General features: G+C 38.5%; 1 protein-coding gene across 1 annotated transcript; it reads right to left on the bottom strand.

Annotated features, from left to right (window-relative positions):
• Window positions 1–2: 2 nt before the first annotated feature.
• TMEM43 (transmembrane protein 43) lies at window positions 3–15,715 on the bottom strand. The gene is made up of 12 exons (XM_058172580.1): window positions 15,542–15,715; window positions 12,232–12,384; window positions 10,779–10,913; window positions 9,894–9,988; window positions 8,566–8,615; window positions 6,936–7,005; window positions 6,486–6,556; window positions 5,443–5,564; window positions 5,249–5,323; window positions 4,612–4,713; window positions 3,401–3,518; window positions 3–2,716 (listed from the first exon to the last, which is right to left on the bottom strand). The coding sequence occupies exons 2-12, from the start codon at window positions 12,370–12,372 to the stop codon at window positions 2,514–2,516; spliced, it is 1,182 nt and encodes a 393-aa protein (XP_058028563.1). The 5' UTR covers window positions 12,373–12,384; window positions 15,542–15,715; the 3' UTR covers window positions 3–2,513.
• Window positions 15,716–15,924: the final 209 nt, after the last annotated feature.

Genomic DNA, 15,924 nt, shown 5'->3' on the forward strand with positions numbered 1-15,924 from the left:
AATCATATATTTTTGAGTTTTATTTATAAAATAGAAAATAGGCATTTACATCCATAGAAATGTTTACAAATGATATTCTAAAAATAAAGAATACAAACTTAGATATTAGTTGGAAGCAGCCACCATGCTTCATTCTGCATCAGTGATACAACTGACATCTTAAGAAAATGATGAAGTTGGACTTTAGTCAAATGACATTAGATAGCACCAGACCAATGAATCTAAATTTAAGTTTGGAATCCTAAATTCAAGAAAAGGGCAGATCCAGGATGATGCTAATGAACTTTTATTTACTTCTAGGGCTTTGGCTTAGTTTTTTCTCTTAGTCTAATTTGATGTACCTCTAATAATGAGCTGAGAATAATACTTACAATTATTTTAGATACAGAATATCAAAGCCTGTCTCTCTTACCTTGGTAGATTGCATCCATATAAAAGGTTTCTATCTAATCCATTTTTTCAGATCATCTCATTGCTGGCAATAATGGCTTGCAATGGGGTATACACTGGCTTTTTGATTGCTTCAGAGTTTTTTATAAAATAGTCCAATTGAAGGTTGTGTGCACAATTTGCAGTTCTGAACCCAGAAAAAGCAGTGATTGAAGCTATAGGGGAAAAAACCTATTCTGGGTATAAATAGTTAACATATTCTTTCAGTCCTAGATTTAAGAAATTTCATTTGCTTGTATAATTTGTAAGTTAAACCTTTTAGCTTAGCATTATATACAAAGCAGGCAATGTCTGGACAAAATAAACAAAGTTACAAACTGTTGTACAGATTTAAAACACCCAATTGTAAAGTGTTGCACTCTTTTTGTTTTTTCCTGAAATTGGGCAGGTTTCAAATAAAAAGTTTGCCAGAGTACCATTAGTACATTGAGTACCCAACCTTACTCTACATAATTTTTCAGTAAAAAAAACAAATATATTTGCCCATGGAGCAAGTTACGTGAACAGCAGAAAGTCTCTTCTCCCTCTGGATATATCTTTGGTTTTGTCTTTAAAAATCATAATTCATGAAACCATCAGTAAATTACTGAGTTGGTTCAGGAAACAATTCTCAAGTCACAGGTAAAAAAATCCACCTGAATCATAAATTATTTTACTTATTGAAAAAAAATAAAGCATGGGATAAAAATAAATTGTAACACTGAGATACAATAATGCTGAATATAGTAATGTGAAAATAAACAGCATCACAGAAACACCAGAGTGGTGTAGGATACTTTGATCCACATACAATTCAAGGTGTTACAGATAAAGTTACCTATGTGAGAATTCAGACAGGATAGTAAGAATAAGAAAAATGAAGGCAACTGAAATATGACAAAAACTTCAAAAAGTTACATGCAGTAAAGCTATAATACATGAAGTTGTAGATAAGGAATAGATTAATCTGACAAGGATTTATCCACTCTTCAAATCCTCATATGGTCCCCATTGAGTCCATATACCTATTCTTCTCCATGAAGATTAAAAGACATTTTACATAAATTGCATAGAAAACCTAATTTGCTTAGCCTTTTTACGTTTTGTTCAACTTTTTATTTCCAGAAATCGGGGCAGTTGCACATTTTTGTTTGTTTCCACTTGGTATGAAACCTATCAATATTTAGATCAGGCCTGCACAGCATCTGACCAGCCAAGCAGCTTCATGCCGCATTCCAGCATTCTTTAAAAAGTCAATAAATTCACTGCCACTCTGAAAGACATGCTACCGAACACCTGCAGGCCTCACTGCCACTTCCAATACTGTCACTAAAGAACTAATTCGCACATCACAGATCACTTTGAGTCATTGTGGCACAGTGGCTAGAATGCAGTATTGTGGGCCAGGGACCCCCAATCCCCAGTCCATGGCATGCCAGTAACCAGGCTGTGCCAACAAGTGAAGTCCCATCCACAGGATGCAGGCAGCATGCAAAACCACGCTCCTTTGGTCTGTGGAAACTGGTCCCTGGCGCCCAAAAGGTTGGGGACCTCTGTTGTAGGCTAATTCTGCCCACAGTCAAAAGAGTTTGATCCTGATGGGCTGAAAGTTTACTCAGCCTTCTATCCTTCCGAGGTCAGTAAAATGAGGATCCAGACTATTTGGGGCAATAAGCTGACTCTAAACCGCCCAGAGATGCTGTAAAGCACTATGGAGTGGTATATAAGTGTTATTGCTATTTGTGGCCTGCACTTATTTTATCAATGTGGTCTTTTCTACCAGTTCTGCAGGCCTGGTCTAAATATATATGGATCTTAGTACCCCTGACCATGGTACCCGTGCTCCTGGGAGCTATAATTCAGAAATGCTTAGTTCCTCACCCCTGGATTGCATAATGAAAGTAGCATATCTAAAATGATTATAGAACACACTGATGGTGCATTTTCTGTACTGCAATATAAAGAAGTGTTTTGTTTTGAGCAAAAATATCCATGATGGTATTTTCTTCAAATATGATAAAAGCATTGAATGTATCCGGTTTCCAAAGAAATGTAGGTACAAAGAAGGCGCTTCTTCCATGATGTCACTGCTGCTTCTTTGGTGGAACCCGAGATCTTGCAATCAGAATGGGAACTACAGCCAACAAAGCAATCAATAGTGCCCAGAAGGGCCGATAGAAGAGCCAGCCCACTGAAATGGTCAGCAATGAGAGAGAAGTGGCTAAGCAAAAGGCAAATGCTTTCAAGCCAATGTTAACCAGATCCCGGACAACTGGAAACCAATCCACTGCAATAAGGAAAAATAAAAATAAATTTAATCAATTGATCCATTTTTTTGTTTTTAAATATTATTTTGTATTAAATAAATTTTATTAAATAAATTTAATCAATTTTTTAAAAAATGAATAAATAAATACTTCATTGGCAAGCTTATAAAAGCAAACTAAATCTGCTTTAAATCTAATCCAATGCCTACCAAATTCATTGAAATTTCATCTTTACAGACTATGGACCATTAAAGGAAGGGGGAAAAAACAGACTTCTACCTAAATACATTTTCAGCACTTAACAATAATAATATTAGTATTCAATTCTCACGTTAACCACAGGCTTTAATTAGCCTTGGTTAGTACTTCATTTTCATAGCTTATAGAAATACTTCTTTACTGTAACAGTGCTGAAATAACTAATTGCTTTCCCTCACATTCCTATGAGTTATCTCATCTAGAGAATCGAGACTACTGAAATACCCTCTTCGATGCTATCCCTTGGACTATTCATTTAACACAAGCATGAGAAAGGAAAACCTTTATTTCCTCAATCAAAATTTGAGCTCAGAAACAATATTCGGCTTCACAGCAATTACTAATCTTATCAAGTTAGATGACTATGTTTCTTAGACCTGATCGGTACAATTTTTAATTAATGCCTTATTTATAAATCAAACTAGGGGGATAGTGGCAACACTTACCTAGGGTATATATAATTCTGGTCATAAGGTTGATGCCTACAAACATAGACAACCATCCAGCTGCACGTAGGCCCCAGGTTTTCATGCTATTACTCTCATGTTCTTTCTGAAATACTTCCTAAAGATATTTGATATTTAGTTAGCACTTCCAGTCATATACCTGGTATTTTATCAGCATCCAATTATGCTAACTCTTTTGATCAGCAGGACACACAATGCTACTGGACACAATGCCAAGGCTTAATCGAACATTACTGGCCTGAATTTATTCCCCTCCCCTCCATAATCTGCTATCATATTCTAAGAGGAATGCTGGTTTCAAATTTATTTGAGCAACCCTAGGCTACAATTTGAAATTGTTTTGAGAAACCATGTTTAAAACTAACTAATTTGATTAGTTGAAAACAAAAGAAATATCGTCAATTTTGTTCTCAGGGCGTCATCAGAGCATTTATGATGATTCTTCAACTGCAGCTGAACTTCAGATCAATATTTTAAAGACAGGATAAAATGGATGGAAGAATAAGGTACAGGCAAAATCAGTTTATGAGTAGGCAGAATTTTAAGAAAAACAGATTTTATTCAGAATATACTAATTTTCCTCCTGTTGCACCCAGCAAACAATCCCTGATAAGCTCTGCAAGCCCCATGTGCCATTCTTCACATGCAAAACGTTATACATTCATGCCTTTTCATTGTCTATATGCATTACTTTTTTTCGGCAGAAACTGAAAACACTTTTTAATCCATCAAAATTATCTACGCTGCTAAATAAGAAAGCAAGAAAGCAATGAGAAATGCAAATGAGAATGCATGTATTTATTTATTTTGAACTGGAGAAATGTCTACAAATGAAACATCTACACTGATCAGAATGAAATTCCAACAGTAGAACTGGAGAAAAATTAGTTTTATAGGAAGTTAACCTACACTGATCTGCTTACTTAAACTCAATTTTGCCTACTAGGGTTGCCAATTTAAGCTAGCCATTTAGGTTTTCAGATAAGAGTCTCACCATCAGGAGCTACATCGTCCAGAACCTGAATCAGAGTTGTTTTATTTGCAATGATGAGCTTTTACCTATGAGCTACAGCCCTTCCATTAATTCAAGAGAATGTGGGGAGTGGGGGAGTTGTTCTCCTTTATTTAAGCAAACAGAACATGTATAACTCTTCCCTACTTTTCTCCCTCTATTGGTTTGTAACCCTTACCTCAGCTGTGAGCTCTCCAGGATAGAGAATGTTTAAGACATCCCCTGATTTGGTTTGGTATGGAACCAAATGATCCTCTTGCTGACGAGCAATGATGGTAACCTGAAAAGGGGCCAAAGTGAGAAATTAAAGAAATTTGCACATTGACATTGGAGAACCTTATCCAGTGATGGCTAACCTTTTTGCCATCGCATGCCAGGAGCGGGTGAGGGGGGGTGGGGGTGGGGGTCACGCGTGTGTGTGCCCACACCCATAATTCTATGAGCTCATCCATAATTCATAATTCAGCTGGAACTGGAAGTTGGCAAAGGGCCATTTCGGGCTCCAAAGGACCTCTGGGTGGTGAGGAAGGCCGTTTTCGCACCCACCCACCCGACTCCTAGAGAGGCTCTGGAGCCGGGTGTGAGAGAAAAATGGGCCTTCCCCACCACTACCCCGAGATCCTCCGGAGACAGGAAACAGCCTGTTTCCCTTCTTCTGGTGGTCCCAGAAGGCCTGAAAATCAGCTGGCAGAGCTGAGCTCATGTGCCCACTGATATGGCTACATGTGCTCCCTGTGGCACGCGTGCCATAGGTTCACCATCACAGGCTTTATCTAATTACATGAGAAGGTCTTGAAGAGATATTGAACATTTACTATATCTGGTAGAGCTGTGCGTGAGAAGTCTTCACTCAAACCTGCATAGAAGAATGAAACACGAAGATCTCCAACCTGAAGAGGAAAAAAACAAGATTCTCATATTCTCTGAACTCAGCTCAAGTAAAAAAGTGCAATTCAGAGTGACTGGGGCAGAGGGCAACAATTGTTTATTTTCCTCTTCCATTTCTTACTTCTGGACGTCGTGGATTCTCACTATGAAAGAAATAATCCCCTGAGCGGATCACATCTGCGTGAGGGTCTTCTAGTTTTGAGAGGCTCATCTGCTTGAAATTATTAATCTTCTCAATAAGGCCTAAAAGTAGAAATAGGAATAAGAAATCATTTTTTGCCTGAGACTTATGGAGTTATTTGGGAAACTTCAATGAAGCCATGCTCTTTTAGGAGATAGGGCCATAGCATAAAATGGGCATGGCCAGAGCTTGGAACAAACAGGGCCATCCTTCATGGTGTCTTGCCAGAAATTTCCTATTTTATTGCATCTAATAAACTTTTCAAGTTCTTCCTATGAAGAAAATGGTCACCAAGAAGGAATGTCATAGCATTCCAAGTACCCAAATGAATGCCACATAGACACAAGTTAAGAACATATTTTCTATCATCCCATAGCATCAGATATGGAATAACTGCCTTAAATTACATAATGACAGATTCTTGGTTAATGTTAGAAAAATGTTCCTGATGGTAAGTATAATTCAACTACAGAAACAACTACCCAGAAATATAGTGGATGTCCCTTCACTGAATGTGTTCTTGCACAGCCCTAAAACTCCATTTGTCAGAGATGCTTGATGCTGAATTCCTGCACTGAGCAGGAGTTCAACTCAACAGCTTAAAATAGCTTTTAATTCTACCATTTCTTAACTCTCCTGTCTCACCATGCAAAATTTAAAAAGAAAAAGTAGGCATGGTGGTGGGGAACAGTATAAGAAGTTACAGGCAGTCTTAGGAATGCCACATTTCTCATGCATAGAATAACTATACTATGCTTTAGAACATAGTACTTAATCCAAAAGCCCATGAAATAATTTGATACTGTCTCGTGATCAGCTCCATAAAATTTAAACTATGGAAACTGAAAAAAACGTGATTTAAATTAAAATTTATTTAGCTACTCTTCCAAATGTTACAAAGTTGAGAAGATTTCCCCTTCTGCCTTGTTAATTATATCTGAACATGCACATATTTAGATATTTCTCAGATCCAAACTTCATACCCCTGGAAAGGAAGAACTTGCCAACTTGAACATCAGAAGCAACTGCAGTGAAAGATTCAACAGCCATGGCACTGCACAGACAAAAAAGAATTAGCAGATGAATTTTAGCATAGTGGACACAAAGCCACAAAAGAATTAGTAAATCTTTTAGCTATTAATTTATTTATTTTATTTATTTATTTGATTTTTATACCGCCCTTCTCCCGAAGGACTCAGGGCGGTGTACAGGCAAAACCACCACAAAGATGTACTCCAGTGTTTCCAAACACAACAACTAGCATAAAAGTATACACACCCACCCAGAAAACCATATATATAACATTTGTTTATGTTTGTCTAACTTCAAGAATACAATCTCATGAATCAGTTAGAAATCTTACTTAGATTCTTAATTTAGAATCCTAAGGACAGTATCGGAAGAGCCACAGTATAGAATACTGTCAAGTTTACCTAGGGTTTTTATGTCCAATTTCTCGATCAAAATTTCTGCTATTCACAACTTCCAATTTCCATTCTGTATCTAAAAGGGGAGTACAAAGATAAGAATATGAAGAATACTATTCTGATTCCTCGAAAACATCCCAGGAGTCACAGGTCATGGTTATTTCCCACTGTCCCTATAATTTTTCATGCTTTTATATGGGAATGGGTACTGGTGAATATCACAGGTAGAATTCTTCTCTAAGCATATGCTAATTATGTTTTTTTCCTCTCAGATTCTATTGTTCACGAACAGACACAAATACAGGACAAATGCTATTTTGAGATTTATTAATTGAAACATAGAATCCAGATCATGAAAAATAATATTCCCACTCTATAGTTCCCAATAGGGATGCGGTGGCTCAGGGGCTAGGACGGTGAGCTTGTGATCGAAAGGTCGGCAGTTCAGCGGTTCGAATCCCTAGTGCTGCCATGTAATGGGGTAAGCTCCCGTTACTTGTCCCAGCTTCTGCCAACCTAGCAGTTTCGAAAGCACGTAAAAATGCAAGTAGAAAAAATAGGGACCACTTTTGGTGGGAAGGTAACAGTGTTCCGTGTGCCTTTGGCATTGAGTCATGCAGGCCACATGACCACGGAAATGTCTTCGGACAGCGCTGGCTCTTCGGCTTTGAAACGGAGATGAGCACCGCCCCCTAGAGTCGGCAATGACTAGCATGTATGTGCGAGGGGAACCTTTACCTTTACCTATAGTTCCCAATATTGACTCTGGTTCTGGACACCATAGTCTAAAAAGAACAAAAACGAAGTGGAGAGAAGATGGGGAAAGGATTGGGAACCGAGTCAGTTAAAGGGACTAAATAAATGTAGCCTGCTGAAGAGAAGACTGAGATAAAGTAAAATGGCATGTATCTTCTACAGGAAGGCAGGATCTCTTCCTCACACCATCGTCTTCCAAGGTTATTCTCCTTTACACTTGGAGATTTTCAAACAGAGATGACTACTGTTTGAAGCAGGTCCTTCCCAAAGGAGAGGCTTGGGCTGGATGACTATCAAGCCATCTTTCAGCTCTATGATCTTATGAATAAAATCCTATGAAAACTTGCTTTCTGAAGTCTGCAAGCACTGAAGTTCAGCTAACCTCGTCATAAGATAAACATCAGTAATGTGGATGCAACATTCTGGCTAAAAAGAAAAATATATGTTTGTTTCCTTTAGCATTTTGTAATCAACTAAAAAGATTAACTTCTTATTTCATTTTGAGAATGCAAATGCAATTAAAAATAATGCCAAAGGCAATAAAAGAGAATGCACATGCAATAAAAATAATAATGTTCCAAGTTCATGCCATACTGTGGTGTCCAGAACCAGAGTCAATATTTGGAAATATAGAGTGGGAATATGATTTTTCATGATCTGAATTTTATGCTTCTATTATAGATAAAATTGGTAATTTTTTCTCTTTCAGTAGTTCTCCCCTTATAACAGCTACATGACAGTAGAAATTCAACAGACAACTCTCACCATCATTTTTTGTAGCTGCAAGGACAGCTCTTTCCTAGCTGGAGAAGAGGTGCCTATCTTAAAGCCATTTTCAGTGATTGTTTTATGAGACAAAATTTTCTACTAGCAAACTTACTGTAAGAATATCTTGTTTCTTTCTTTACTTCACCATCTTCTTCATATTCTCTACAAGGGGGAAAACATCATCAGATGAACATAAAGTACTGAAAAGTCCATCATGTTTTACACAATTTTACTATAAATAATAGCTTTAGCTAATGGATAATTATGTAAGACAATGATAATAATGTATTTGTGGAAAAATAGTTATAGTTTAAATTGATGTGAAGAAAGAAGAAACAATAAAAAGATGGAGCCAGGAAGAAAACACCGAGATGTCACACGGGAGGAATTACTGATGTTGTAAATGTACGTTTGTCTATAAAATAAAAAACTTCTTTTAAAAAATAATAATTTTAGCTAAAATGAGCCATTTTTAACTAATTTGTGTGAATGTGAATGCTCTCATATAGTGCCCCTCCCCATTACTTTTAAAAGATTTTGTAGAGCTTTAGTAAAACATTTCCAAGGCATAAATGTATCAACTTTTGGAATTTTTTATCTCACAGTTCACTAAAAAACACAGGCCTTCTTTCCAAAGGAGGAACTTTATAATTAGTTCATTGTTTGATGTTTTTTGCCTATGGTACCCCCCTCTATGTTATTATATCTTGCTACAGCACACTCTCTCTCTTGTCTAAAGCTTAAATAATAACACTTTCCAAATAAGAGAACTAAGCTGAATGCATGGGAAAATACTGGGATTTGAGGTTAATGAAACTAGACAACTAGACAAAGGAGATGTATTTATCTAAAAGACATGTTAAATTTCTCCTGCTTCTTTTCCTTTTGGGACTTGCTAGTTCAAACCTTCACTGCAAATTTCCCTCCTCTACATAGGCTATCTACTAAATACACTTATCCTTGGTAGGACTGAGAAATCTGAAGGAGAGCCAAAAGTTGAAATTTCATGCTACATGCTGCTTCGCTGTAGCAGTTTGGCATCACACATCCTAGTTTAGATGTGGAGGGTGCTGTAGGCATGACAACTGCTGGTTATTTTCCTATCACCTCTCAGCTGCTCATTCTTTCCAGCCCAGAAGCCAGCTATAAACAAATGACTCATAGTTCTGTATTCATTCACTCTTTATAGCTTCCGTGGTTGTTATAGGTGGAGAAAAAATAAGATACCAGGAGGCTAGATAAAACTGTTATTTTCCATGGATAGAAAGGAAAAGTCATTTAGTAAAAATAAGAATCAATATGCCAATATTTCTCTTAATCCTAAATTGGATTATATAAAATTCAAAAATTCATACAAACCTGTTCCACTGTCACCATCACCATCCACAAACATGCACACAGTTTAAGGCAGAGAAAACATGAATACTGTAAGCATCTTACTTGGAATCTTCAAATTCAACCCACTGATACATCTCCACCTGACGTTTGAGCTTGACTGCCCGGATAGAAAGCCCATAGCTCGGATCATATAGAGGCTAGCAAATGCAAATAAAAATCAGTTGGTAAGAGAACTATTATCTACAAGGACTTCCTTAGATGTTCAGCATGCACAGTGGGGGGGGGGGGGGAATACCATTTATTTTTTTTCTCCACAACTCACTTAACCTAGAAGAGCAGAGGATTGATTATGTGTCTAGTTGTTTTTGAATCCTAGCAACCATATTATAGACAGATGACAATCTATCCCTAACCTTCTCTTTCACATGTCCCAATGTTGCGCTCATTGCCGCTGTAAGTGAGTCCAGCCATCTTTTTCTTAGTTTATCATTGCCTTTTCCAGTGGAATATTAATTGACACCTCAGCTATTTCTGGTATCTTTTTATTTATTTATTTATTTATTTATTTATTTGATTTCTATACCGCCCTTCTCCCGAAGGACTCAGGGCGGTGTACAGGCAAGAATAAAACAGACGGTACAATATACAAATTTAAAATGCAGTTAAATATTGCAGTTTTATATTGCTACTGTCCATTATAGGTGCCATTTTGCTTTAGCTCAGCACCTGGGATGACCTTCGTGGCTCGGGTGGCCTTGCTGGGAATATATATATATATATACTCTTGAAGTACACTCCCAACGTCCTTTGCTTATCCCACTAAGACACAATACAAACCCCCAGCAACACAATGAGTCAGCACAGCAAGACTTGGGGAGGGGGTGGTTAGGGGGAGTGGGGAGAAAGAGACAGAAAAAGCAATGCATTTTTTTTAAAAAAAACTTTAATGTGAAAAGATGAAGCAAGGTTTGGACTAAGGAAATTTACCTTTGATGTTTTAAGGATACCAGACAAATGCACAAGTTTCTTGTCATTCTCATGGGATATAATCTGGATGTTGTCGAGCGGGACAACTAGAGAAAGCCCCTCAGCCAAAGAGGAGGCTGTTTTCAAAGCTCGTCCCTAGGAGTGATGGAATAAGAAATAAAGTGGCTCAAGTGGTTGAGGCAAGGGCTCATCCCTGAAACATCATGCTGAAATCACCAAACAGAACAGATTTTCTTTTAGTGAACATTCATTTACATAAGAAAAAAATAAATAAAAGGACTCTGGAACTCAACGATCAACCTTCTTTTCTTTAAATAATCTAACCCACTAATAATATCTAGGAAGGCAGGAAGATAGGCATGCAAGCTTTATGCACTGTTTGTGTAAAACAGCTGACAAAACCTATTTTGTAACTATTTGGCACAAGGAATCATTGAATTAAAATTCTGAATTTGATTCCAAATATAAAAATGCAAAACATCCTGACACAGGTTTGTACAGTTTCCCTTGAAACTGCATTAAAAAAAAGATAGAACTATTCATCCCAAAGGTGCTTTTTCAAAAGGCAGCTAGACTTTCTTTTGTTTTTCCCTGAAGACGCTTCACTTCTCATTCAAGAAGCTTCTTCAGGTCTGAGAATCGCTGAGAACTGAAGAAGCTTCTTGAATGAGAAGCCCCTTCAAGGAAAAATGATAGAAAGTCCAGCTGCCTTTTGAAAAAGCACTTTTGGGACAACCATGACCTGGATGACGGAGAGTCTCTGTTGTGTCTTGCCCGCTCTCACCGCAGCCGGGGTCTGCTTATCTGCTTCCGAACGCTGAAGAATGTCCTCCCGGCCCCAGCCCTGGCTCCATGCCCAGACAGGCTGAGGAGGGGGCATCTCCCGGCCCCAGCCCTGGCTCCATGCCCAAGCAGGCTGCAGAGGAGGGAGCATCCCCCGGCCCCAGCCCTGGCTCCATGCCCAGGCAAACGGAGCAGCTAGACCCCTCCCCCTCCTCCACAGCATGTGAGCCTGAGGAAAGTTTATTTCCAACAGCTGCTGATTGGAGTGACCCTCGCATCAGAAGACTGGATAGGCGGAGGCAACAGAAGGAAGGGAGGGGCAGGCCTTAATGAGTGCTGAGTCATGGAGCCACACCCCATGGCCTATATAAAGGATCTGCTTTCTGGCAGTCTCTGAGTCAGGCAAAGTCGAACTTATCTTGCTGAAGTCACTTTCTGGTCTCCTGCCTGCTCTGAGGACTTTGCTAGGACTTTGGGCAGAGCTGCAGATGCAAGCTTGATTCGGATTTCCCTGACCCGGCCGTCAGCGGAGGAGTGGGACACGACAGTCTCTATAGTCAGAACTATTCACTGGTTCATTCATAAAACAGCATGCCATAAGCCTTTTGAAGGAGAAGTGTTTCAAACTTGAAACAGCTGAAATCTGACATTTTGACCCATGCTCTCTCACCTCGTTGGTAAAAAGAATGTAGAAAGACAGGGCAAAAGTGGCAAGGCCAACAAGCATCCCTCCAGAAGTCTCACTCAGGCGCTCCAGAAACCCAGGCTTGTGCTCGGTTGTGACCTTCACATGCTCATTCTTTCCACCCATTTCAGAGAACTACTGAAAAGAACAAAAAGGAAAAGTTAATGAACGGCACATCTGCTACCACCTACTGTTATAATTCAAGTACATGTAGTGCTCAACTTACGACCATTTGTTTAGCAACTGTTTGTACTGTTTCAAGTTACAATGGCACTGAAAAATGTGACTTATAACCAGTATTCACACTTACGACCATTGCAGCATCTGTTCAACCACATGATCAAAATCTGGGCACTTGGCAATGGGCGTGTATTTATGACAGTTGTACTGACCTGGGGTCATCTGATCACCATTTGTAGCCTTCCTAGCCAGTTTCTGACAAGCAGAGTTATTGAGGAAGCCGGATTTGCTTAATGGTTACGTGATTCACTTAACAACTATGGCAAAAAAAGATCGCAACATGGAGCAAAACTTACTTCACAATTGCCTTGCTTGGCAATGAAAATTTTGAGCTCAATTGTAGCGTTAAGTCAAGGACTATTGTAGAAATTGTGACAGGGTAGCAGTAGCTACAAGAAATTCTCTAACTACCATAGCAAATCCACAAATAATGAAAAACATAGCTCCACTTACTGGGCTTACTAGTGGCACTGAAGCGGCAACGGTGATTTCTGAAGGACAAGAGTGTACGGTACATATTTGGGTTTCACTTGATGAGCAAAAATATGACAGCATCAATTAGGATCTATTTTAGAGGGCAGAAGTCAGCTGTAGTGCTACGTTTCAATTTGATGGATTATCCATCTATCCCCAGATGGGGAAAAACTAACTTCTCTAACTATTTTCTTGGACGTATTCTTTCAGTCCAAACCTCCTTCTGCAGCATCACAATTCTGCGACAGCAGAAGAGGAGCAGGACAATATGATAGCACGTGGCACTAATTAGCTTCACCTATGTCACAGATTTAACTGTGACATAAAACAGAATAAACAGCATTTCAGAGGCCTTCCAAGTCTCTATAGCATCTTTGGAAAAGGTATGCTCAAAACTAGTCTATTTTGTTGCTGGTTTTTTGTAGTGTAGTCTCAAAATGCTGGATGACACACAGCCCACAAGTTATGTTTGTCCACCTCTGACTTAGCACATTGTATGAATCTTGCTATTAATATTTCTTGCTGTTGTTTAGTGTGTGCACAAAGATTTCTTCACTAAACCATGAAAAAACACAAATTCAGCTAACCCAAGAGCCAGATACCATACGCTTTCACATACCATCCCAAGCCAAAACTGAAAAAATTGCATAATGCTTGTTGTAATGCATGACGTTTCAGTATAAAGCCATAATATTTATAGTACCTTCTTCTCAAAATTAGTGGGTTACAGGTTTACATAGTACAATTTAAAATTTGCATTAAGAAAGCAATAAGTCTAGATTAATAAATATATATTACATATAAATAAATAATAAGACATACTGTGGTATTGCAAAGAGTTAGACATCACTTAGCAACAAAAGCACAACAAAAGTAATAATAAATTTCTTATCATCCAATTTAAAAATACTTCTAGGTGTGTCTATGCCATAATATTTTGTAATAGTTGCTTAGAGCAACATGTATGGAATGAAGATAGATAATTTTTTAGAGAGCAACATGAAAGTAATCTGTGCACAGAAAGTCTGTACAAACTTTAGATTCGGTTTAGAAGAGGCTCTTCAGAACTTTCAGAAGTAGAATGCAACATCTACCTGCAACTCTTTGAAAAAAATACAATTTATTCCCAAGAATATCTTGGTTGCCATGAAGGCCTCTTTACAGCAGTCACAGAATGCTTGAAAAAGACACGGGTGTTTTAATAAGTCATAATACTCAGGTATTGCTCCCATGCTTTCTGAAGCCCCTCTTCCAAGTTTAATCTGAAGTAATGGTATTATTGTAGCAATCCATGTATATATCCTACACCATAGCTAATAAAACAGGATCAAGCCTAAATATCAGAACACAAACAAAAGAAACAAATGCATATTTTTATTTCTTTTATTCTCAGATTATGTGCCTTCTGAATTAAACCAACCAGCAATAAAACTAAATTAAGTTCTTTATTAGCCAGTTCCTTACTAGCACAAAAACTTTTAGTAGCTTAATAAGAAACCTGTTGACTTTTAATAGTTATTACACTAATCACTTTTAATATATTCAGACATGACTTTTTTTTAAAAAAATAACTGTATGCATGCCTTCTTAGAAATAAGTCTCATTCAGTTCAAGAAGTTACTTTCAGTTAAATACAGCAACACAACGCTGTAATACAGCTGCTGTTCACAAAATCTCAATTTGTTTACACAGGGGTGGGCATTGTTATGGTGAGCAGAAAGTGGAAGGTAAGACACTTCAAAACTTAAGGTAGTAGCGACTATTAAACCCAATCAGAAAAGTTTGTGCCAGAATGCAAACATCGGAATGCATTAGGCCCATTTTAAACACTGCAAGTGACAACACTCCAGAACAATTTACAAGACGACGCCCTTTTCCATGGGAATGTACGTGCAGATTGGAAGCAGCATGAAATCAAACAGAAACTCTTACACAGAAGCTCATTCTGTCAAATCGTTCAGCGGCAACCACCTTATCTTTTATGCAGAATTTGGTCCGAAGGGTATTCATTTCTCAAGCTTGCCAACCAAAAAAATAGTGAGATCCTATCACCACCCCCTTGGATAAAGCAAATGCATTTCTCCTAAAAATAAAAAACCTTGCCTGACAAATCAGCCAGCCATTCAATCTCTTTTCTCTGAAATCAGGTGTGGTGGATCTGTCAACACTCATGAAGGGGTTACCTGTTTATTACTGATTGTATACATTTATTAGTATTTCTATGCTGCGGAATATTACAGTGGGAAGGGACCTTAGAGGTCTTTTAGTCTGACCCCCTGCTCAGGCAGGAAGCCCTATACCAGACAAGTGGCTGCTCTTAAAAACTTCCAATGTTGGAGCATTCACAACTTTTGGTGGCAAATCGTTCCACTGATCAATTGTTCTGACTGTCAGGAAATTTCTCCTTAGGTTTAGGTTGATTCTCTCCTGGATTAGTTTCCATCTATTGCTTCTTGTCCTGCCTTCAAGGGCTTTGGAGAAGTGGCTGACCCCCCCACACCTCTTCTTCCCGTTTGCAAAATATCTCCAAACTTTTTTTTTCTTAATTAAGAAAAGAAGGTGGGAAAAAGCCCATACTTACCTATACTGGTATGCTTTGAGCTTTTTAAATACCGTAAATGCACCAACTCCCCGAGCTATTCTTAAAAGTGGAAGGAAGAGAGATCTGATGCCCGAAGGACACGTAACGCCCAAAAAAGACTCCCGCAGATCAGACGCTGATCTCCCTCCCTCTCTCCCTCTCTCTCTCTTTCTAGCACTCGCGGCAAACTCCGCCCTCCTTCAAAGACCTGGGATGGCCCGTACGTCCGCGCGTGCGTACAGAGGCAAAAGGAGGAGGGGGCGAATATAACCTGGAGCCCAGAGAGAAATAAAATCCCTGACCCCGCCTATCCTTTGCAAAGCATTGCTGGGAATATCATTGAACTTTCTAGGCGGGAAGGAGAGGCGAAACTGAGAACCAGT

This window comes from Ahaetulla prasina, chromosome 2, assembly GCF_028640845.1.
Source record: "Ahaetulla prasina isolate Xishuangbanna chromosome 2, ASM2864084v1, whole genome shotgun sequence".
Classification (NCBI taxonomy): Eukaryota; Metazoa; Chordata; class Lepidosauria; order Squamata; family Colubridae; genus Ahaetulla; species Ahaetulla prasina.

Bases quoted from the DNA above. Each gene is read 5' to 3' on its own strand.
- TMEM43 (XM_058172580.1), bottom strand. From the start codon at position 12,372: ATGGGTGGAAAGAATGAGCATGTGAAGGTCACAACCGAGCACAAGCCT. The intron at 5,565-6,485 runs GTATGAAGTTTG...TTCTACTTTTAG, and splicing joins CAAGTTCTTCCTTTCCAGGG to GCCTTATTGAGAAGATTAAT. The intron at 2,717-3,400 runs GTAAGTGTTGCC...TCCTTATTGCAG, and splicing joins CAGAATTATATATACCCTAG to TGGATTGGTTTCCAGTTGTC.